A 24774-nucleotide genomic window follows, 5' to 3' on the forward strand; every position below is an offset into this window, starting at 1 on the left:
AAGTAAAGATATATCTTTTTCATAGTCTAAAAAGTATTTGGTTTTAAATATATTTAAGTATCAAAAAATAAATGTATTTGCTACAATGTATAAAAAGTAGGCATCGCAGTGGTCTAAGGCACATGCAACGCCAAGGGCTATGGGTTCAATTCCCGCTGAGGCCACCCAGACTTCAAATGTGTGTCAGCTTTGACTGTTAGTCGCTTTGGATAAAAGCATTTGCTAAATGGTATATTATTATTGTTATATTACTTGTTGGGCACTTAAGACCAAAGATTTGACTAAGAATCAAGTTCCAGTATGTGGCTGTGTGGGCGACCCAACGAAATTCACACAGCAATGTTATTTATAGATCTGTCATTCGCATTGAAAACGAGTCTGATAAGTGACAGATCTGTTCTATATGCGCTATTTCTATGCTTTTACGGCGCAGCAAGTTAACGAGAGATGTCCGTGTTGTTCTTGTCTTTCAGGCGGTCCCCGAGAGGAAGAAGAGGATCCTAGAGGAAGCAGTGGAACTGAGCCAGGACCATTTCAAGAAGTACCTGGCCAAGCTCAAGTCCATTAACCCTCCCTGCGTGCCTTTCTTTGGTAACATCGATTATAACCGAGGGTTTTTATTGTCATTTTTTGTTTTATTTTAACAGACGCTTTTATCGAAAGCAAACTTACCGAACTGTCAACATTTACTGTGACACATCGATTCAGTATATATATGTGTGTGTGGCCCACGAGGGAATGCGAGCCCCTCAACCCTGTTGGTGCTAGCGTCATGCCAGCTAGCGTCGGCAGGATTGCCTAGTGGTTAGAGCGTTGGACTAGTAACCGGAAGGTTGCAAGTTCAAATCCCCGAGCCGACAAGGTACAAATCTGTTGTTCTGCCCCTGAACAGGCAGTTAACCCACAGTTCCTAGGCGGTCATTGAAAATAAGAATTTGTTCTTAACTGACTTGCCTGGTTAAATAAAGGTAAAATTAAAAAATAAAATGCTCCACCCCACTGAGACATTGGATGTATTAGGTTGACTGAGTGATGTATTTAGCTAGGACTACTCTGACCATGTCGCTCTCCTCCCTGTCCCCAGGTATCTACCTGACCAACATCCTGAAGACAGAGGAGGGGAACCCCGACTTCCTGAAGAGACACGGCAAAGAGCTGATCAACTTCAGTAAGAGGAGGAAAGTAGCCGAAATCACAGGAGAGATACAGCAGTACCAGAACCAGCCGTACTGTCTCAAGGTCCAGCAGGACATCAAGGTAGGCCAATCAGAACCAGCCGTACTGTCTCAAGGTGCAGCAGGACATCAAAGTAGGCCGATCAGAACCAGCCTTACTGTCTCAAGGTCCAGCAGGACATCAAGGTAGGCCAACCAGAACCAGCCGTACTGTCTCAAGGTCGGCCAATCAAAACCAGCCTTACTGTCTCAAGGTCCATCAGGACACCAAGGTGGACCAATCAGTCTGTCAGTGTATTCATAAACCACTATTTACTTCCCCTCCTCTCCACCTCTCTTCCCCTCCTCTCCACCTCTCTTCCCCTCCTCTCCACCTCTCTTCCCCTCCTCACCCTCTCTCTTCCCCTCTTCTCCATCTCTCTTCCCCTCCTCTTCCTCTCTCTTCCCCTCCTCTTCCTCTCTCTTCCCCTCCTCTCCCTCTTTCTTCCCCTCCTCTTCCCCTCTCCATCTCTCTTCCCCTCCTCTCCATCTCTCTTCCCCTCCTCTCCATCTCTCTTCCCCTCTTCTCCATCTCTCTTCCCCTCCTCTCCATCTCTCTTCCCCTCTTCTCCATCTCTCTTCCCCTCTTCTCCATCTCTCTTCCCCTCTTCTCCATCTCTCTTCCCTCCTCTCCATCTCTCTTCCCCTCTTCTCCCTCTCTCTTAACCCTCCTCCCTCTCTCTTCCCCTCCTCTCCCTTCCCCTCCCTCTCCCCTCTCCTCCCTCTCTCTTCCCCTCTTCTCCCTCTTTCTTCCCCTCTTCTCCATCTCTCTTCCCCTCCTCTCCCTTCTCCTCCCTCTCTCTTCCCCTCTTCTCCATCTCTCTTCCCCTCCTCTCCCTCTCTCTCGCTTCCACTCCCTCCCTCCCTTTTTTCCCTCTGCCTCTCCCTCTCTGTTCTCCTTGCCATGATCCACTCTTAAGGAGAATTATTCATCTGATGGCCTGTCTTGTGTTTGTTTTTTCTCGTCCCAGAGGTTTTTTGAGAACCTGAACCCGATGGGCAGTCTGGGTGAGAAGGAGTTCTCTGACTACCTGTTCAACAAGTCTCAGGAGATTGAGCCTCGCAACTGCAAGCAGCCGCCACGATTCGTAAGATTCATTTATATGTATCGTCCGTCAGGGTGATGATCAGTTCTAAATCACAAAAACAAAATGGAGCAGGAAGATGAAAAGCAACGAGAAACATTTTTAAATTGGAATTTCAGATGACTTCCTGAATTGACATGGAATCAAACCCCCCCCCACCCTAAACTCCAGTCCCTGTGCAGAAAATACTTTTTCATAAATTCATATCTTTTTAACAAAGTGCTTAACAGGTCCTCAACCCTCCTCTTGTACCCTCTCTCTTCCAGCCCAGGAAGACCCTGTACCCCCTGAAGTCCCCGGGGATCCGGCCGGTGCGCACCTCTACGTCAGGGACCCTGAAGGGCCACCCCGTACCCTTGGAGAGAGAGCCCCCGCACAAGATCACCTTCAGGAGCATCGCTGAGACAGAGCATGAGACCTCTTCCGTAGCCTCGGTCCCCACCTCACCCAACACCCCCACCCCTCCGCAGTCTGCCACCTCAGACCTCATCTCTGTCTTCATGGAGCAAGACCTCTGCAACTCCTACGGTGAGGCTGGGGCACATAGAGACACACACAGACACACACGTATGTCTGGTGAAACACTGAGAACGGCATCGCTGGTGATATTGGTGGAACCGATATATTTCAACATCTGTCTTCATTTTACAGGTGGAAACTCCATATTCGCTAATGTCCTCCTCCCCCCCTCAAGTGAGTGTTACGGATGCTGTGACGAGCCCCCCCCCCCCCCCCCCTGCTGTGTCGAGCCCCTCCCCCCTGCTGTGACGAGCCCCCCCCTGCTGTGTTGGGTCTTTCCCCCCCCTGCTGTGTCGAGTTCCCCCCCCTGCTGTGTCGAGTCCCCCAATGCTGTGGCGAGTCCCCCCCCCCCCCTGCTGTGTCGAGGCCCCCCCCCCCTGCTGCTGTGTTGAGTCTTCCCCCCCCCCTGCTGTGTCCCCCCCCCCCCTCAGTCTACTGTATGACACCTGCTGCTGTTAAACGGGCTTTATAAATACATTTGATTGATTGATCTCTTGTACCCTGCTATGTGTAGAGGTCCAGTCAGTATCGTGTGGAAGCCTTCACCAGCTAGGAGAGGACTTACTCAAACCTCCTCCACTTCCCCCTCGCAGGAAGGATGCTTTCTCTGAGACCAAGGTTAAAACACACACACACACACCACGGTTTCCGTTAGGAAAATATGACACGGGACATTTAAACATCAGAATTTTAATTTACCAAACATTTAAGAAATGTTCCCGGACCATTGGTTGCTTAACCTAAATTAGAGCGTTCATCCACAGGGCTCAGAATGACAGAAATCACATTTTAGATGATGGTCGTTTTATCTTACCAGAACGTGGAACTCGGAGGCAACGACGTCCGTCATTCTTACCGAATTCCGATGAGCAATTTCCCTGAAAGTACATATTAAGGACATTTCCAAAATGATATAGCCTAATTGGCTTACTATTGTCTGTACAGAAAGAAATAAAATCATTCAAAATAGGCTACTATACCAGAAAGCATGATTTGGCCACAAGAAAAAAAGGGTCTGTAGTGACGCCTCTAGCACTGAGATGCAGTGCCTTGAAACCGCTGCAACACTCGGGAACCCAAGAAGGGCCTACAATTTGGGCAGCAAATGACCAAATAGATGATGGTTGAGTTGCGACTGTCAGTGAAAAGCAGAGAAACCCAGCCAAGCATATCGCAATATTTAAACATTTAAAAAATACAATCGTGGAAAAACAGTTTGGAAAACAAATAGCTATTGCTGTAAAGAGAAGACTGTCTTTTAGTTTTCAAAATGCTTTTCTTAATTGAGTGAAAAGTCTTATTGGCACCAGTGGGAGAACATCGGCCATATCCCTCGGAGGGCGAGTGTACATAGTCACTGTCTTTATCATTGGCTCAGTGACACTTTGTTTTATGACAAATCAATTCCTCCTCCAGGTTTAGAAGGACGTTGTTTTCTCTTAGTGTCTTCACCTTCTCGTCTTTATATGGTCATATTTATTGTTCGTCAGTGTTAGCAGAGTAAGGCTACCTTGTCATTGGTTGTATTAAAATAGATATATTCTGCTAATCTCTCCTCCCAGTCATATAAAGTGTAGTAGAATTGTATGAAATGTTTTCTTTTTTTAATGGACAAACATTTTCCTGTGCGAAGAAAGGAGAGGAAAGGAGAGGAAAGGAGAAGAAAGGAGAGGAAAGGAGAGGAAAGGAGAGGAAAGGTGAGGAAAGGTGAGGAAAGGAGAGGAAAGGAGAGGAAAGGTGAGGAAAGGTGAGGAAAGGAGAGGAAAGGAGAGGAAAGGAGAGGAGAGGAAAGGAGAGGAAAGGAGAGGAAAGGAGAGGAAAGGTGAGGAAAGGAGAGGAAAGGTGAGGAAAGGAGAGGAAAGGTGAAGAAAGGAGAGGAAAGGTGAGGAAAGGAGAGGAAAGGTGAGGAAAGGAGAGGAAAGGTGAGGAAAGGAGAGGAAAGGAGAGGAAAGGTGAGGAAAGGAGAGGAAAGGAGAGGAAAGGTGAGGAAAGGAGAGGAAAGGTGAGGAAAGGAGAGGAAAGGTGAGGAAAGGAGAGGAAAGGAGAGGAAAGGTGAGGAAAGGAGAGGAAAGGTGAGGAAAGGAGAGGAAAGGAGAGGAAAGGTGAGGAAAGGAGAGGAAAGGTGAGGAAAGGTGAGGAAAGGAGAGGAAAGGAGAGGAAAGGTGAGGAAAGGAGAGGAAAGGTGAGGAAAGGAGAGGAAAGGAAAGGAGAGGAAAGGTGAGGAAAGGAGAGGAAAGGAGAGGAGAGGTGAGGAAAGGAGAGGAAAGGTGAGGAAAGGTGAGGAAAGGAGAGGAAAGGTGGGCTATCTGATGGCTTCCAGGTTGGATGCACGCTGTGTTAAGAAGCAGTGCGACTTGGTTGGGTTGTGTATCGGAGGACGCATGACCTTCAACCTTCGTCTCTCCCGAGCCCGTACGGGAGTTGTAGCGATGAGACAAGATAGTAGCTACTAAACAATTGGAGACAAAGAAATTGGGGAGAAAAAAGGGGTAAAATTCACACAAAAAATATATATAATAATAAAAATAAGAGTTTAGAAAAATATTTACAGAATAAACTAAAGTAAAAAAATAAATTAAAGAGCAACAATAAAATAACAATAACGAGGCCCAGCCTAGCTACAGGGTATTACGGTACAGAGTCAATGTGGAGGCTATATACAGGGTATTACGGTACAGAGTCAATGTGGAGGCTATATACAGGGTATTACGGTACAGAGTCAATGTGGAGGCTATATACAGGGTATTACGGTACAGAGTCAATGTGGAGGCTATATACAGGGTATTACGGTACAGAGTCAATGTGGAGGCTATATACAGGGTATTACGGTACAGAGTCAATGTGGAGGCTATATACAGGGTATTACGGTACAGAGTCATAAGGACAGGGGGCATTGACTCGGTACCGGTACCCCCTGTATATAGCCTCCACATTGACTCTGTACCGGTACCCCCTGTATATAGCCTCCACATTGACTCTGTACCGTAATACCCTGTATATAGCCTCCACATTGACTCTGTACCGTAATACCCTGTATATAGCCTCCACACTGACTCTGTACCGTAATACCCTGTATATAGCCTCCACATTGACTCTGTACCGGTACCCCCTGTATATAGCCTCCACACTGACTCTGTACCGTAATACCCTGTATATAGCCTCCACACTGACTCTGTACCGTAATACCCTGTATATAGCCTCCACATTGACTCTGTACCATAATACCCTGTATATAGCCTCCACATTGACTCTGTACCGTAATACCCTGTATATAGCCTCCACACTGACTCTGTACCGTAATACCCTGTATATAGCCTCCACACTGACTCTGTACCGTAATACCCTGTATATAGCCTCCACATTGACTCTGTACCGTAATACCCTGTATATAGCCTCCACATTGACTCTGTACCATAATACCCTGTATATAGGCCTCCACATTGACTCTGTACCGTAATACCCTGTATATAGCCTCCACATTGACTCTGTACCATAATACCCTGTATATAGCCTCCACATTGACTCTGTACCGTAATACCCTGTATATAGCCTCCACATTGACTCTGTACCGTAATACCCTGTATATAGCCTCCACATTGACTCTGTACCGTAATACCCTGTATATAGCCTCCACATTGACTCTGTACCGTAATACCCTGTATATAGCCTCCACATTGACTCTGTACCGTAATACCCTGTATATAGCCTCCACACTGACTCTGTACCGTAATACCCTGTATATAGCCTCCACACTGACTCTGTACCGTAATACCCTGTATATAGCCTCCACATTGACTCTGTACCGTAATACCCTGTATATAGCCTCCACATTGACTCTGTACGTAATACCCTGTATATAGCCTCCACATTGACTCTGTACCGTAATACCCTGTATATAGCCTCCACACTGACTCTGTACCGTAATACCCTGTATATAGCCTCCACACTGACTCTGTACCGTAATACCCTGTATATAGCCTCCACACTGACTCTGTACCGTAATACCCTGTATATAGCCTCCACATTGACTCTGTACCGTAATACCCTGTATATAGCCTCCACATTGACTCTGTACCGTAATACCCTGTATATAGCCTCCACATTGACTCTGTACCGTAATACCCTGTATATAGCCTCCACATTGACTCTGTACCGTAATACCCTGTATATAGCCTCCACACTGACTCTGTACCGTAATACCCTGTATATAGCCTCCACATTGACTCTGTACCGTAATACCCTGTATATAGCCTCCACATTGACTCTGTACCGTAATACCCTGTATATAGCCTCCACATTGACTCTGTACCGTAATACCCTGTATATAGCCTCCACACTGACTCTGTACCGTAATACCCTGTATATAGCCTCCACATTGACTCTGTACCGTAATACCCTGTATATAGCCTCCACATTGACTCTGTAACGGTACCCCCTGTATATAGCCTCCACATTGACTCTGTACCGTAATACCCTGTATATAGCCTCCACATTGACTCTGTACCGTAATACCCTGTATATAGCCTCCACACTGACTCTGTACCGTAATACCCTGTATATAGCCTCCACACTGACTCTGTACCGTAATACCCTGTATATAGCCTCCACATTGACTCTGTACCGTAATACCCTGTATATAGCCTCCACATTGACTCTGTACCGTAATACCCTGTATATAGCCTCCACATTGACTCTGTACCGTAATACCCTGTATATAGCCTCCACATTGACTCTGTACCGTATACCCTGTATATAGCCTCCACATTGACTCTGTACCGTAATACCCTGTATATAGCCTCCACATTGACTCTGTACCGTAATACCCTGTATATAGCCTCCACATTGACTCTGTACCGTAATACCCTGTATATAGCCTCCACATTGACTCTGTACCGTAATACCCTGTAATATAGCCTCCACACTGACTCTGTACCGTATAACCCTGTATATAGCCTCCACATTGCTCGTACCGGTACCCCCTGTATATAGCCGCCACACTGACTCTGTACCGTAATAACCCTGTATATAGCCTCCACACTGACTCTGTACCGTAATAACCCTGTATATAGCCTCCACATTGACTCTGTACCGTAATACCCTGTATATAGCCTCCACACTGACTCTGTACCGTAATACCCTGTATATAGCCTCCACACTGACTCTGTACCGTAATACCCTGTATATAGCCTCCACACTGACTCTGTACCGTAATACCCTGTATATAGCCTCCACATTGACTCTGTACCGTAATACCCTGTATATAGCCTCCACATTGACTCTGTACCGTAATACCCTGTATATAGCCTCCACATTGACTCTGTACCGTAATACCCTGTATATAGCCTCCACATTGACTCTGTACCGTAATACCCTGTATATAGCCTCCACACTGACTCTGTACCGTAATACCCTTTATATAGCCTCCACATTGACTCTGTACCGTAATACCCTGTATATAGCCTCCACCATTGACTCTGTACCGTAATACCCTGTATATAGCCTCCACATTGACTCTGTACCGTAATACCCTGTATATAGCCTCCACATTGAACTCTGTACCGTAATACCCTGTATATAGCCTCCACATTGACTCTGTACCGTAATACCCTGTATATAGCCTCACACATTGACTCTGTAACGGTACCCCTGTATATTAGCCTCACATTGACTCTGTCCGTAATACCCTGTATATAGCCTCACATTGACTCTGTACGTAATCCCCTGTATATAGCCTCCACACTGACTCTGTACCGTAATACCCTGTATATAGCCCCCATCCACACTGACTCAGTTGTACCGTAATACCCTGTATATAGCCTCCACATTGACTCTGTACCGTAATACCCTGTATATTAGCCTCCACATTGACTCTGTACCCGTAATACCCTGTATATACCTCCACATTGACTCTGTACCGTAATACCCTGTATATAGCCTCCACATTGACTCTGTACCGTACCTTATATATCCTCCCATTGACTCTGTACCGAATCCGTATATAGCCTCCACATTGACTCTGTACCCGTAATACCCTGTATCTCAGCCTCCACATTGACTCTGTACCGTAATACCCTGTATATAGCCTCCACATTGACTCTGTACCCGTAATACCCTGATATAGCCTCCACATTGACTCTGTACACGTAATACCCTGTATATAGCCTCCACATTGACCTCTGCTACCGGTACCCCCCTGTATATAGCCTCCACATTTGACTCTGTACCGTAATACACTGGTATATAGCCTCCAACATTGACTCTGGACCGTAATACACCTGTATATAGCCTCCAACATTGACTCTGCTACCGTAAATCCCTGTATATAGCCTCCACCATTGACTCTGTCCCATATACCCTGTATATAGCCTCCACATTGACTCTGTAACGTAATAGCCCTGTATATAGCCTTCCACATTGACTCTGTACCGTAATACCCTGTATATAGCCTCCACATTGACTCTGTACCGTAATACCCTGTATATAGCCTCCACATTGACTCTGTACCATAATACCCTGTATATAGCCTCCACATTGACTCTGTACCGTAATACCCTGTATATAGCCTCCACATTGACTCTGTACCGTAATACCCTGTATATAGCCTCCACATTGACTCTGTACCGTAATACCCTGTATATAGCCTCCACATTGACTCTGTACCGTAATACCCTGTATATAGCCTCCACATTGACTCTGTACCGTAATACCCTGTATATAGCCTCCACATTGACTCTGTACCGTAATACCCTGTATATAGCCTCCACATTGACTCTGTACCGTAATACCCTGTATATAGCCTCCACATTGACTCTGTACCGTAATACCCTGTATATAGCCTCCACATTGACTCTGTACCGTAATACCCTGTATATAGCCTCCCACACTGACTCTGTACCGGAATCCCCTGTATATAGCCTCCACACTGACTCTGTACGTATACCTGTATATAGCCTCCACACTGACTCTGTACCGTAATACCCTGTATATAGCCTCCACATTGACTCTGTACCGTAATACCCTGTATATAGCCTCCACATTGACTCTGTACCGTAATACCCTGTATATAGCCTCCACATTGACTCTGTACCGTAATACCCTGTATATAGCCTCCACATTGACTCTGTACCGTAATAACCCTGTATATAGCCTCCACATTGACTCTGTACCGTATACCCCTGTATATAGGCCTCCACATTGACTCTGTACCGTAATACCCTGTATATAGCCTCCACATTGACTCTGTACCGTAATACCCTGTATATAGCCTCCACATTGACTCTGTACCGTAATACCCTGTATATTAGCCTCCACATGACTCTGTACCGTAATACCCTGTATATAGCCTCCACATTGACTCTGTACGTAATACCCTGTATATAGCCTCCACATTGACTCTGTTACCGGTAATACCCTGTATATAGCCTCCACATTGACTCTGTACCGTAATACCCTGTATATAGCCTCCACATTGACTCTGTACCGGTACCCCCTGTATATAGCCTCCACATTGACTCTGTACCGTAATACCCTGTATATAGCCTCCACACTGACTCTGTACCGTAATACCCTGTATATAGCCTCCACACTGACTCTGTACCGTAATACCCTGTATATAGCCTCCACACTTGACTCTGTACCGTAATACCCTGTATATAGCCTCCACATTGACTCTGTACCGTAATACCCTGTATATAGCCTCCACATTGACTCTGTACCGTAATACCCTGTATATAGCCTCCACATTGACTCTGTACCGTAATACCCTGTATATAGCCTCCACATTGACTCTGTACCGTAATAACCCTGTATATAGCCTCCACATTGACTCTGTACCGTAATACCCTGTATATAGCCTCCACATTGACTCTGTACCGTAATACCCTGTATATAGCCTCCACATTGACTCTGTACCGTAATACCCTGTATATACCAGACCTCCACATTGATCTGTACCGTAATACCCTGTATATAGCCCTCCACAGAGCTGACTCTGTACCCGTAATACCCTGTATATAGCCTCCACATTGACTCTACCCGGTACCCCCCTGTATATAGCCTCCACACTGACTCTGGACCGTATACCCTGTATATAGCCTCCACACTGACTCTGTACCGTAATACCCTGTATATAGCCTCCAACATTGACTCTTGTACCGTAATACCCTGTATATAGCCTCCACCACTGACTCTGTACCGTAATACCCTGTATATAGCCTCCACACTGACTCTGTAACGTAATACCCTGTATATAGCCTCCACACTGACTCTGTACCGTAATACCCTTATATAGCCTCCACATGACTCTGTACCGTAATACCCTGTATCATTAGCCTCCACATTGACTCTGTACCGTAATACCCTGGATATTAGCCTTCCACATTGTACTCTGGTACCGTAATACCCTGTATATAGCCTCCACATTGACTCTGTCTGTACCGTAATACCCTGTATAGCCTCCACATTACTCTGTACCGTAATACCCTGTATATAGCCTCCACATTGACCTCTGTACCGTATACCCTGTATATAGCCTCCACATTGACTCTGTACCGTAATACCCTGTATATAGCCTCCACACTGACTCTGTACCGTAATACCCTGTATATAGCCTCACATGACCTCTGTACCCGTAATACCTGTATATAGCCTCCACACTTGACTCTGTACCGTATCCCCTGTATATAGCCTCCACATTGACTCTGTACCGGTTACCCCCCTGTATATAGCCTCCACACTTGACTCTGTACCGTAATACCCTGTATATAGCCTCCACACTGACTCTGTACCGTAATACCCCTGTATATAGCCTCCACACTGACTCTGTACCGTAATACCCTGTATATAGCCTCCACACTTGACTCTGTAACCGTAATACCCTGTATATAGCCTCCAAATTGACTCTGTACCGTAATACCCTGTATATAGCCTCCACCATTGACTCTGTACCGTAATACCCTGTATATAGCCTCCACATTGACTCTGTACCGTAATACCCTGTATATAGCCTCCACATTGACTCTGTACCGTAATACCCTGTATATAGCCTCCACATTGACTCTGTAACCGTAATACCCTGTATATAGCCTCCACATTGACTCTGTACCGTAATACCCTGTATATAGCCCTCCACATTGACTCTGTACCGTAATACCCTGTATATAGCCTCCACATTGACTCTGTACCGTAATACCCTGTATATAGCCTCCACATTGACTCTGTACCGTAATACCCTTGTATATAGCCTCCACATTGACTCTGTACCGGTATACCCCCTGTATATAGCCTCCACATTGACTCTGTACCGGAATACCCTGTATATAGCCTCCACATTGACTCTGTAATACCCTGTAATAGCTCCACATTGGACTCGTACGTAATACCCTGTATATAGCCTCCACATTGACTCTGTACCGGTACCCACGGTATTAGCCACCTCCACATTGACCTGTACCGTAATACCCTGTAAAGATAGCCTCAACATGACTCTGTACGTCATACCCTGTATATAGCCTCCACATTGACTCTGTACACGTAATCCCTGTATGTAAGCCCCACATTGACTCTGGTAACCGTCATACCCTTATATAGCCCCTCCACATTGGCTTTCTGTACCGTAATACCTGTCTATACCTCCACATTGACTCTGTACCTTAAAACCTTTATTAGCTCAACATTGGCTCTGTACCGTAATAACCTGTTATAACTCCACATTGACTCTGTACCGTAATACCCTGTATATAAGCCCCAATTGACTCTGTACCGTAATACCCTGTATATAGCCTTCCACACTGACTCAGTACCGTAATACCCTGTAGATAGCCTCACTTGACTCTGTACCGTAAATACCCTGTATATAGCCTCCACACTGACTCTGTACCGTAATACCCTGTATAATAGCCTCCACATTGACTCTGTCCCGTCATCCACCATGTATATAGCCTCCACATTGACTCTGTACAGTAAATCCCTGTATATAGCCTCCACATTGACTCTGTACCGGTACCCCATGTATATAGCCTCCACATTGACCTCTGTACCGTAACACCCTGTATATAGCCTCCACATTGACTCTGTACCGTAACACCCCCTGTATATAGCCTCCACATTGACTCTGTACCGTAACACCCTGTATATAGCCTCCACATTGACTCTGTACCGTAATACCCTGTATATAGCCTCCACACTTGACTCTGGTACCGTAATACCCTGTATATAGCCTCCACACTGACTCTGTACCGTAATACCCTGTATATAGCCTCCACACTGACTCTGTACCGTAATACCCTGTATATAGCCTCCACATTGACTCTGTACCGTAATACCCTGTATATAGCCTCCACATGACTCTGTACCGTAATACCCTGTATATAGCCTCCACATTGACTCTGTACCGTAATACCCTGTATATAGCCTCCACATTGACTCTGTACCGTAATACCCTGTATATAGCCTCCACATTGACTCTGTACTGGTACCCCCTGTATATAGCCTCCACATTGACTCTGTACCGTAATACCCTGTATATAGCCTCCACATTGACTCTGTACCGTAATACCCTGTATATAGCCTCCACACTGACTCTGTACCGTAATACCCTGTATATAGCCTCCACATTGACTCTGTACCGGTACCCTGTATATAGCCTCCACATTGACTCTGTACCGTAATACCCTGTATATAGCCTCCACATTGACTCTGTACTGGTACCCCCCTGTATATAGCCTCCACATTGACTCTGTACCGTAATACCCTGTATATAGCCTCCACATTGACTCTGTACCGTAATACCCTGTATATAGCCTCCACATTGACTCTATACCGTAATACCCTGTATATAGCCTCCACATTGACTCTATACCGTAATACCCTGTATATAGCCTCCACATTGACTCTGTACCGTAATACCCTGTATATAGCCTCCACATTGACTCTGTACCGTAATACCCTGTATATAGCCTCCACATTGACTCTGTACCGTAATACCCTGTATATAGCCTCCACATTGACTCTGTACCGTAATACCTGTGTATAGCCTCCACATTGACTCTGTACTGTAATACCCTGTATATAGCCTCCACATTGACTCTGTACCGTAATACCCTGTATATAGCCTCCACATTGACTCTGTACCGTAATACCCTGTATATAGCCTCCACATTGACTCTGTACCGTAATACCCTGTATATAGCCTCCACATTGACTCTGTACCGTAATACCCTGTATATAGCCTCCACATTGGACTCTGTACCGTAATACCCTGTATATAGCCTCCACATTGACTCTGTACCGTAATACCCTGTATATAGCCTCCACATTGACTCTGTACGGTACCCCCCTGTATATAGCCTCCACATTGACTCTTTACCGTAATACCCTGTATATAGCCTCCACATTGACTCTGTACCGTAATACCCTGTATATAGCCTCCACATTGACTCTGTACCGTAATACCCTGTATATAGCCTCCACATTGACTCTGTACCGTAATACCCTGTATATAGCCTCCACATTGACTCTGTACCGTAATACCCTGTATATAGCCTCCACATTGACTCTGTACCGTAATACCCTGTATATAGCCTCCACATTGACTCTGTACCGTAATACCCTGTATATAGCCTCCACATTGACTCTGTACCGTAATACCCTGTATATAGCCTCCACATTGACTCTGTACCGTAATACCCTGTATATAGCCTCCACACTGACTCTGTACCGTAATACCCTGTATATAGCCTCCACATTGACTCTGTACCGTAATACCCTGTATATAGCCTCCACATTGACTCTGTACCGTAATACCCTGTATATAGCCTCCACATTGACTCTGTACCGTAATACCCTGTATATAGCCTACACATTGACTCTGTACCGTAATACCCTGTATATAGCCTCCACATTGACTCTGTACCGTAATACCCTGTATATAGCCTCCACATTGACTCTGTACCGTAATACCCTGTATATAGCCTCCACATTGACTCTATACCGTAATACCCTGTATATAGCCTCCACATTGACTCTGTACCGTAATACCCTGTATATAGCCTCCACATTGACTCTGTACCGTAATACCCTGTATATAGCCTCCACATTGACTCTGTACCGTAATACCCTGTATATAGCCTCCACATTGACTCTGTACCGTAATACCCTGTATATAGCCTCCACATTGACTCTGTACCGGTACCCCCTGTATATAGCCTCCACATTGACTCTGTACCGTAATACCCTGTATATAGCCTCCACATTGACTCTGTACCGTAATACCCTGTATATAGCCTCCACATTGACTCTGTACCGTAATACCCTGTATATAGCCTCCACATTGACTCTGTACCAGTACCCCCCTGGTATATAGCCTCCACATTGACTCTGTACCGTAATACCCTGTATATAGCCTCCACATTGACTCTGTACCGTAATACCCTGTATATAGCCTCCACATTGACTCTGTACCGTAACACCCTGTATATAGCCTCCACATTGACTCTGTACCGTAATACCCTGTATATAGCCTCCACATTGACTCTGTACCGTAATACCCTGTATATAGCCTCCACATTGACTCTGTACCGTAATACCCTGTATATAGCCTCCACACTGACTCTGTACCGTAATACCCTGTATATAGCCTCCACACTGACTCTGTACCGTAATACCCTGTATATAGCCTCCACACTGACTCTGTACCGTAATACCCTGTATATAGTCTCCACATTGACTCTGTACCGTAACCCCCTGTATATAGCCTCCACATTGACTCTGTACCGTAATACCCTGTATATAGCCTCCACATTGACTCTGTACCGTAATACCCTGTATATAGCCTCCACATTGACTCTGTACCATAATACCCTGTATATAGCCTCCACATTGACTCTGTACCGTAATACCCTGTATATAGCCTCCACATTGACTCTGTACCAGTACCCCCTGTATAAAGCCTCACTGTTGTAATTTTACTGCTGCTGTTTAATTATTTGTTTATTTCATTCAATTGTTTTATTTATTATTAAGTTCTTAAACCATCTTTGATTAAAGGCTTGTAAGTAAGTATTTCATGGTGGAGGCTATATACCTGTTATATACCTGTTGTATTTGGCTTATGTGACAAATAAGATTTGATTTTTGGCTTCTGGAAAATGAGAGAGAAAGGCTCCTGGTTTCCATGGCATATGGAAGTCTTTATAAAACAATTTATTGGTTGATTTTTAGCGTAGGCTATTTATTTATAAGCAAGGTAAGACATATGTCATATATATCATATGTCGTAAAATGTTCAGGTTTCAAACAATTAAGTAGATGTTTTAAAAATGCATACTGTCACCAGCTCATCGCGAAGTGGTGGTGTGTGACTCGCTGAAGCCAGCCTAGCTATGGCGAATAGGAAACGTGCTTGAATTACCAGTCGAGAAATAAAACTAGTAGCTCATTATTTCACAATGGGGATCTTTTTTTTTCATCTTTTTTTCGGACAATTTATTTATCGGTTTGTCTTGTTTATTTTTTGGCTAATAGCCGGCTATTACCGGCTAGAGGAAACCCTGTCACTCACATGCATACGATGTCCTCCTTAGTGCTTGTTGCATTTCGAGTTTGTGTGTTCTTGTGAAATAGGATGCTCTTGGTAACACAGTATACTTGGTAACACCATTTATTGTTGTGAAATATTGGCGTTGAATTATTTTAGTCTGACTGCTTGTCAACAATCACTGTTTGGATCCTGTTTGTGTTTTAATTCAGAAATATAATTCTTTGTTAGTTTATCTAACTTTGACCACCGTGTGTTCTAGTTGAGTTCCAGGTCTGACAGTCCTCCAGCCATCCCGCCCAGGCTGCCCCCTCCTCTCCCCAGGATCCAGCCCCGCGCCCCGGTCTACAATAGCCCCAGCGACGGCCCCCTCTCCAGCCCCCCACCACCACCTCCCCGGGACCCCCAGCCAGACACCCCTCCACCCGTCCCCCAGAGACCCCCAGAGATCTTCATCAACTACCCCCTGAACCTTCAACCCTCCCCTGTCGGACGCTTCCACTGGGACTTTGGCAGCTCCCCTTCATCCCCCGGCACACCCCCGGGCACCCCCTCTCCCCGCGTCCCCCGACGAAGCTGCCCCCTCAGCGCTAGTCAGAACAGTCTCTGCCCTCTCCCGCTGCCCATCATGGCGCCCCCTGTGCCCCCTCGCCATAACTCCAACTCCTCCCCCCAGCTCCCCAAACTCCCCCCAAAGACCTACAAGAGGGAGCTGTTGCCGCCCCCGTTACAGAGCCTCTCATTGGTGGAGAACACGGACACTAGCCAATGAGGAGCCTTCTGCTTCTTTTGTTGTCAACATGGAAGTCTTTGAGTTGCTCCACACAATACAAACTGCAAACAAACTATGTCCTACATTAAACTATGAACTAATGACCTGCATCAGACTATGAACTATGAACTATGACCTAGAGCGGATGAAAACAAACAAACTAATCATGATTTTAAAGCTACTGATCGTAAAGAAGACTTAGTTTCCAACCACACTCCAAACCACACCCACTCATCTCCTGCCACGCCTCTCAGGAATCAGTAGCTCCGCCTTCATGCCAATTGAAAATACACCACAGTGTGCCAGCCAATGAACAAGTAGCCTCAAGACACTGATTCAAACTCCTCCTCTCTGTGGGTGTGTGTGTGTACGTTGGTGTGTGGGTGTGTGTGTGTGCGCGTGTCACATACCTGTACACAGCACAGCCTGTCACTGCGTTTCTTTCTTGGTACAGACGTCCCACTCTGTGCTAGAGTGGGCAGGACAGGACAGGACAGCAAGCTATGCTCTGGTAGTTGCCCTTCTCCTACCCTGACAGGTTTTTAAAAAATGTTTTACCCCGGGTTCTCCAGCCTGTCCTGGTCCAGTTCGGTAGCCCCATGCTCTGTGTTTGTGGTTCCGTTGTTCCATTGGCACACTGTAGTGCTAGGAGCAGCATTCACTCACTTACCCAGGAGTCAGTCAGTCAGTCAGTCCTGTCCTGTGGCTCGCAGACTTGACAGTCACTGGACCTATTTCGGACTTCACTGCTCTTTAAATGATCAAACTTATCAATTGCTCTTCCCACGGTTCTGTACCGCGGGTTCTGTCTGGAGAATCCTCTTGAGGCCTCTCAACTCTTCCCATTTGTGTTCTGTTGTTCTCTAATAATCTCTAACTTTTGTAGCCAAAGTTTTATTTGTTGCTGGGGGGAAACTTAAGGGATACATTTTCTTTTTGAGGAATGATGAGACAAACTTTAAAAAAAATGGGATGCAAATGATATTTCATTCATTCAGAACTGACTGAAAGCGTTCAGGAAAACGGTGTGCGACTATTGAATAAACCCCCCCCCCCTTGGTCGTAGCTACACCCTCTACTTCAAATGTTAGCCTTTAATCCCACAGCACTGACCTCTAACCTGAGGCAGGGAGCCATTCAGAATGAGGTGAGAGAGACCGACGGATGGACATATCGGAAGACAGATTGACGGAGAGGGTAGTGTAGATCCACTTTTAGCTGGGGCAGGGCAGCAGTGACGTCTACTCGTCTACCCTCGTCAGTCATGTGATGGAGAAGTCTGTTTGTTTCTGGACTATAGAAAACGATAGAGGCCTCTAGTGGCCAAAAGGCTATATTAGCATGGGCAGCGCCATTGAGGACTTCCACCGTGCCTCCGCCATTTTAAAGTAGTCAAGGTGGACAACTGAGTGGGGATATGTGAGTTGTTGCCTCAATGGCGCTGCCCATGCTGTCACAGATGCTACAATGGCACTGATATAAATAAGTCCTCTATCTATCTCTATGGAGCTGGCCATGCTGTCACAGTGCTGATATAAATATGAGTACTCGATCTATCTCTATGGAGCTGCCTATGCTGTCACAGACGCTATAATGGCGTGGATATAAATGAGTCCTCGATCTATCTCTATGGAGCTGCCCATGCTGTGACAGATGCTATAATGGCGCGGATATAAATGAGTCCTCTATCTATCTCTATGGAGCTGCCCATGCTGTCACAGACACTATAATGGCGCGGATATAAATGAGTCCTCAATCTATCTCTATGGAGCTGCCAATGCTGTCACAGATGCTATAATGGCACTGATATAAATGAGTCCTCTATCTATCTCTTATGTCTGGACAAAGCCCAGATCTCGGGAAGAAGAGTAGGATGAGTGACAACAACATTGAGATATCTCATTCTTGGGCCAGGGAGGCGGTAACTATAGCAGCCAGACATTTCTTTCTCCGTCTCCTTGAGGTGATACTTTAGGATTTTGCGTAGTGTAACTACCCCAGAGTCAGATGATCTTCTGTATACCATTGTTACATCTCTGTGTCCAGCGTGAAGGAGGTTAGAGGTCGTTTCGTGAGCCAACGCTAACTAGCGTTAGCGCCCATGACTGGAAGTCTATGGGTATCTACTAGCACGTTCCTTTTAAAGCTAGCCCGGGTCCCAGATCTGTTTGGCCTTTTGGCCTACTCTGTTCTCTTATGGCTATTTGTCAGGTCGATTCCATATGGCGTGGGCAAGAACAGACCTATAGCCAGGCTAGCTGAAAGCCAAGATGATGTCTTAACCCAAACTAAGTGCCCCTAAAAGTTGTATGCTGCTATCTGTCTGTCCAGCACTATCTGCAGCTCTACTACCATCATACCCAGTACTGTACCAGCCTGCAGTGTTGGTATGGAAATTCAGCACTGGACTCGTCATACGCAGCAACCCCAACAAAGCCTGGAACAAATGGACAGTTGGCTCCTCTAGTGGATAAATTGGGGACTGCTCCACAGCGCCCCTAGTGGATAGGAGGACAAACCGCTCCTCTAGTGGACAAACTGGGGACTGCTCCACAGCTCCCCTAGTGGATAGGAGGACAAACAGCTCCTCTAGTGGACAAACTGGGGACTGCTCCACAGCGCCCCTAGTGGATAGGAGGACAAACTGGGGACTGCTCATCAGCGCCCCTAGTGGATAAGAGGACAAACAGCTCCCCGAGTGGACAAACTGGGAACAAGTGGCTGTTTCAGATATCTGGATTCACATCGAGAAGAAGCCTCTATTAACCAGATGTCACTGTCCTCCTCTCTCTCTCTCTCTCTCTCTCTCTCTCTCTCCTCTCAAATATGCCATTTCATTTTAAAATACTGAAATAACATGCATCATGCTCAGATGTGCCTTTTTTGATTTTGTTTTCTTTACAGAGTAAGCGAAAGGTGTCTTTTTTTAAATGCTATTAAAAAAAACTGATATGATAAATAAATACGGTTGGCTATGTAATGCTTAGAACTAAATGTGTACACTACAAAGGTTTGTGGGATACTGTGCATATAACATGTATACACTAACCAAATAATTTGTATAAAGTGATTTCTCATTCTCATTGTATTATATTTTATATATATATATATACACCACCCCCCCTCCCCCTCCACTGCATCCCTTTGGTCAAATGTTGTTACAGTCAGATACAACGGGTCAGTGTGTCGCCTACTTTTAGTTTACAGTCAGTTGGCTCCTCTAGTGGACAAATTGGGGACTGCTCCACAGCTCCCCTAGTGGATAGGAGGACAAACAGCTCCTCTAGTGGACAAATTGGGGACTGCTCCACAGCGCCCCTAGTGGATAGGAGGACAAACTGGGGACTGCTCCACAGCGCCCCTAGTGGATAGGAGGACAAACAGCTCCTCTAGTGGACAAATTGGGGACTGCTCCACAGCGCCCCTAGTGGATAGGAAGACAAACTGGGGACTGCTCCACCCCCATCCAGCAGACCTAGAATGTCGACCCTGGGAGTTAAACAGAAGAAAGACATGTCTCCCTAGGCTGAGTTCCAGATTCACTCGTGTTTTCTTGCCAACTGTTATGTTGTCACACTGCTGATGGTAGTGGAGGGAAATGCACTTTCCTTTCCTTTTTTGCTGCCTAACCGTTAACCCAGTTTGACAGAAAAATTCACTCATTATTGGCAGTGTTACTTTTTCCATCACAACAGGCGATCAGAGTTTACCCATCTATTTTTTTTATTTTTTTTATTCTACCACTAGCATCACTGACCACAACTCTCGGGTTATTACGGCATTGTACTGTATGTTGTTGTTATGACACGTGTGACGACGACCATAGGAGTTGGCAAGGCAGTACAAACGGATGTGGGACTCGGGTTCATTTCTCTCTCCTCCAAGCCAGTGTAAAATAATGGCACCATATTGCCTACATAGTGCACTACTTTTGAACAGAGCCCTATGGGTCCTGGTAAAAAAAGTAGTGCACTATGTAGGGAATAGTGTACCATTTGGGATGTAGACAAAGTAAATGAACAGTTATATATCATGCAGAGCACTCACTGGCTTAAGTACCGCCTCCTAACTGATGATGCCTTCTGATAGGTCTGTTTCCTTTGTAGTACCGCCTCCTAACTAATGATGCCTTCTGATAGGTCTGTTTGCTTTGTAGTACCGCCTCCTAACTAATGATGCCTTCTGATAGGTCTGTTTCCTTTGTAGTACCGCCTCCTATCTAATGATGCCTTCTGATAGGTCTGCTTCCTTTGTAGTACCGCCTCCTAACTGATGATGCCTTCTGATAGGTCTGTTTCCTTTGTAGTACCGCCTCCTAACTAATTATGCCTTCTGATAGGTCTGTTTCCTTTGTAGTACCGCCTCCTATCTAATGATGCCTTCTGATAGGTCTGCTTCCTTTGTAGTACCGCCTCCTAACTGATGATGCCTTCTGATAGGTCTGTTTCCTTTGTAGTACCGCCTCCTAACTAATGATGCCTTCTGATAGGTCTGTTTGCTTTGTAGTACCGCCTCCTAACTAATGATGCCTTCTGATAGGTCTGTTTCCTTTGTAGTACCGCCTCCTAACTAATGATGCCTTCTGATAGGTCTGTTTGCTTTGTAGTACCGCCTCCTAACTAATGATGCCTTCTGATAGGTCTGTTTGCTTTGTAGTACCGCCTCCTAACTAATGATGCCTTCTGATAGGATAGAGTCTGGTTTTGAAAATACTTTCAAACTCTAATACTCTTATTATTTAAACCAAGGTTGGAAATGTTGCATTTAGACATTTTTCTGAGTGAGAAAAAGAGAACACACACTTTAGGCTGTCCTGTTAAAGAAGTATCAGTGAGATGGGTCTTGTCTGTTAATGCCATGAGGTATAATGGACACAGTCCAATGCTATTGTTAAAGAGGTCTCTTGTCTGTTTATTAAACTCACTTTCTCCATCAGGACAAAAGAAACCAAGGTTAGGCTCAATTTCAGGCAATTCATGAAATACATTGAAATTCCAATCCTCATCAATGCTTTTCAATTATGAAAATTTGGAATTTGGTTTTACTTTCTGAATTGAAATGGAATTGACCCCAACCCTGACAGGCACTATGACCGATTCACACTACAGGGCCGACCCGAGCCATACTGGACTGGTTATAATCTTTTCACATTGTCCTTTTCCAGTGTATGGTTCAAGCAACTATGGTGGATACTGGATGTGCAACCAGCCCTTGTAGAGTTTGGCTTGGTGTGGCTCAGTAGTATGAAAAGGTTACTAGTGTACCACTACCACCTTTCCCTGACAACATCTCCAAGCCCCTCCCACCCGAACACACGTAGCCATAGGAACCATCTGCCTCTCTGCTGACCCTAGACCTCTTTCACATATGGCCAAGGACACAACCGAATCTAGCCTTACGGAACTATGACATCATCCTCTGTGATGTCACATCCTGTCTTTAAATGCTCACAGCGCCCCCTTGTTCAACATGGTTTCCGTTGAGTCAGTCTGTAGTGTGGATGTTGATTTGCAGACTTTTCTTTTCAAGCCCCCCCATTTACCTCCTACAGAATAACCCAGGGGCCCTGGGGCGGCAGTGTAGCCTAGTGGTTAGAGCATTGGACTAGTAACCGAAAGGTTGCAAGTTCAAATCCCCGAGCTGACAAGGTACAAAATCTGTCGTTCTGCCCTTGAACAAGGCAGTTAACCCACTGTTCCTAGGCCGTCATTGAAAATAAGAATTTGTTCTTAACTGACTTGCCTAGTAAAATAAAGGTAAAATGTTGTATTTATTTTTTAAACCTGGGTCGTGTTCAGTAGGCCCATCACGGAACAAAACACTCAAAGAGAGAGAGATGTCACCTGAACTTATCCAATAAGAAATATGTGTTTTGTGTTGCAAAAAAAAGAAACAAGTTTTGCAACAGTGTGCCCTTAGGAACAGGACCCTGGTTTAGCTCCCTCGTGGAACAGCTTGATCTAGCTGTGGGGTTGGTGGGTTTATTTGATGGTGTGTGGACTATTATAACTGTGGTTTTGTATTATTAATGGTCTTGATTAGATTAATTTAATACATCACACAGTCTTAATCACTTTCTGCTATTTTACATCACATTCACTTGGTTACATCTCACATGGTACCCTATTCCTTATGTAGTGCCCTAGTTTAGACCAGAGCCTGGGCTAGTGCCCTAGTTTAGACCAGAGCCTGGGCTCTCTGATCCTATGTAGTGCCCTAGTTTTAGACCAGAGCCTGGGCTCTCTGATCCTATGTAGTGCCCTAGTTTTAGACCAGAGCCTGGGCTCTCTGATCCTATGTAGTGCCCTAGTTTAGACCAGAGCCTGGGCTCTCTGATCCTATGTAGTGCCCTAGTTTAGACCAGAGCCTGGGCTAGTGCCCTAGTTTAGACCAGAGCCTGGGCTAGTGCCCTAGTTTAGACCAGAGCCTGGGCTCTCTGATCCTATGTAGTGCCCTAGTTTAGACCAGAGCCTGGGCTAGTGCCCTAGTTTAGACCAGAGCCTGGGCTCTCTGATCCTATGTAGTGCCCTAGTTTAGACCAGAGCCTGGGCTAGTGCCCTAGTTTAGACCAGAGCCTGGGCTCTCTGATCCTATGTAGTGCCCTAGTTTAGACCAGAGCCTGGGCTAGTGCCCTAGTTTAGACCAGAGCCTGGGCTAGTGCCCTAGTTTAGACCAGAGCCTGGGCTCTCTGATCCTATGTAGTGCCCTAGTTTAGACCAGAGCCTGGGCTAGTGCCCTAGTTTAGACCAGAGCCTGGGCTCTCTGATCCTATGTAGTGCCCTAGTTTTAGACCAGAGCCTGGGCTCTCTGATCCTATGTAGTGCCCTAGTTTAGACCAGAGCCTGGGCTCTCTGATCCTATGTAGTGCCCTAGTTTAGACCAGAGCCTGGGCTAGTGCCCTAGTTTAGACCAGAGCCTGGGCTAGTGCCCTAGTTTAAACCAGAGCCTGGGCTCTCTGATCCTATGTAGTGCCCTAGTTTAGACCAGAGCCTGGGCTAGTGCCCTAGTTTAGACCAGAGCCTGGGCTCTCTGATCCTATGTAGTGCCCTAGTTTAGACCAGAGCCTGGGCTCTCTGATCCTATGTAGTGCCCTAGTTTAGACCAGAGCCTGGGCTCTCTGATCCTATGTAGTGCCCTAGTTTAGACCAGAGCCTGGGCTAGTGCCCTAGTTTAGACCAGAGCCTGGGCTCTCTGATCCTATGTAGTGCCCTAGTTTAGACCAGAGCCTGGGCTAGTGCCCTAGTTTAGACCAGAGCCTGGGCTAGTGCCCTAGTTTAAACCAGAGCCTGGGCTCTCTGATCCTATGTAGTGCCCTAGTTTAGACCAGAGCCTGGGCTAGTGCCCTAGTTTAGACCAGAGCCTGGGCTCTCTGATCCTATGTAGTGCCCTAGTTTAGACCAGAGCCTGGGCTCTCTGATCCTATGTAGTGCCCTAGTTTAGACCAGAGCCTGGGCTAGTGCCCTAGTTTAGACCAGAGCCTGGGCTCTCTGATCCTATGTAGTGCCCTAGTTTAGACCAGAGCCTGGGCTAGTGCCCTAGTTTAGACCAGTGCCTGGGCTAGTGCCCTAGTTTAAACCAGAGCCTGGGCTCTCTGATCCTATGTAGTGCCCTAGTTTAGACCAGAGCCTGGGCTAGTGCCCTAGTTTAGAC

At 45.9% G+C, this 24774-nt stretch overlaps 1 protein-coding gene across 2 annotated transcripts in view; it reads left to right on the plus strand.

Annotated features, from left to right (window-relative positions):
- The window catches only part of sos2 (son of sevenless homolog 2 (Drosophila)), a 117333-nt gene extending 97126 nt beyond the window's left edge, over positions 1-20207 (plus strand). For both annotated transcript variants that reach the window (XM_031829312.1, XM_031829311.1), the window contains exons 17-23: positions 474-591; positions 1085-1257; positions 2186-2302; positions 2566-2827; positions 2951-2992; positions 3333-3436; positions 16615-20207. In XM_031829312.1, the coding sequence (XP_031685172.1) occupies positions 474-591; positions 1085-1257; positions 2186-2302; positions 2566-2827; positions 2951-2992; positions 3333-3436; positions 16615-17124 (1326 nt within the window). In that variant the 3' untranslated portion in view covers positions 17125-20207. The remainder of the gene's footprint in view (positions 1-473; positions 592-1084; positions 1258-2185; positions 2303-2565; positions 2828-2950; positions 2993-3332; positions 3437-16614) is intronic.
- The last annotated feature ends 4567 nt before the right edge of the window (positions 20208-24774 follow it).

The sequence above is a fragment of the Oncorhynchus kisutch genome, linkage group LG7 (genome assembly GCF_002021735.2).
Source record: "Oncorhynchus kisutch isolate 150728-3 linkage group LG7, Okis_V2, whole genome shotgun sequence".
Classification (NCBI taxonomy): Eukaryota; Metazoa; Chordata; class Actinopteri; order Salmoniformes; family Salmonidae; genus Oncorhynchus; species Oncorhynchus kisutch.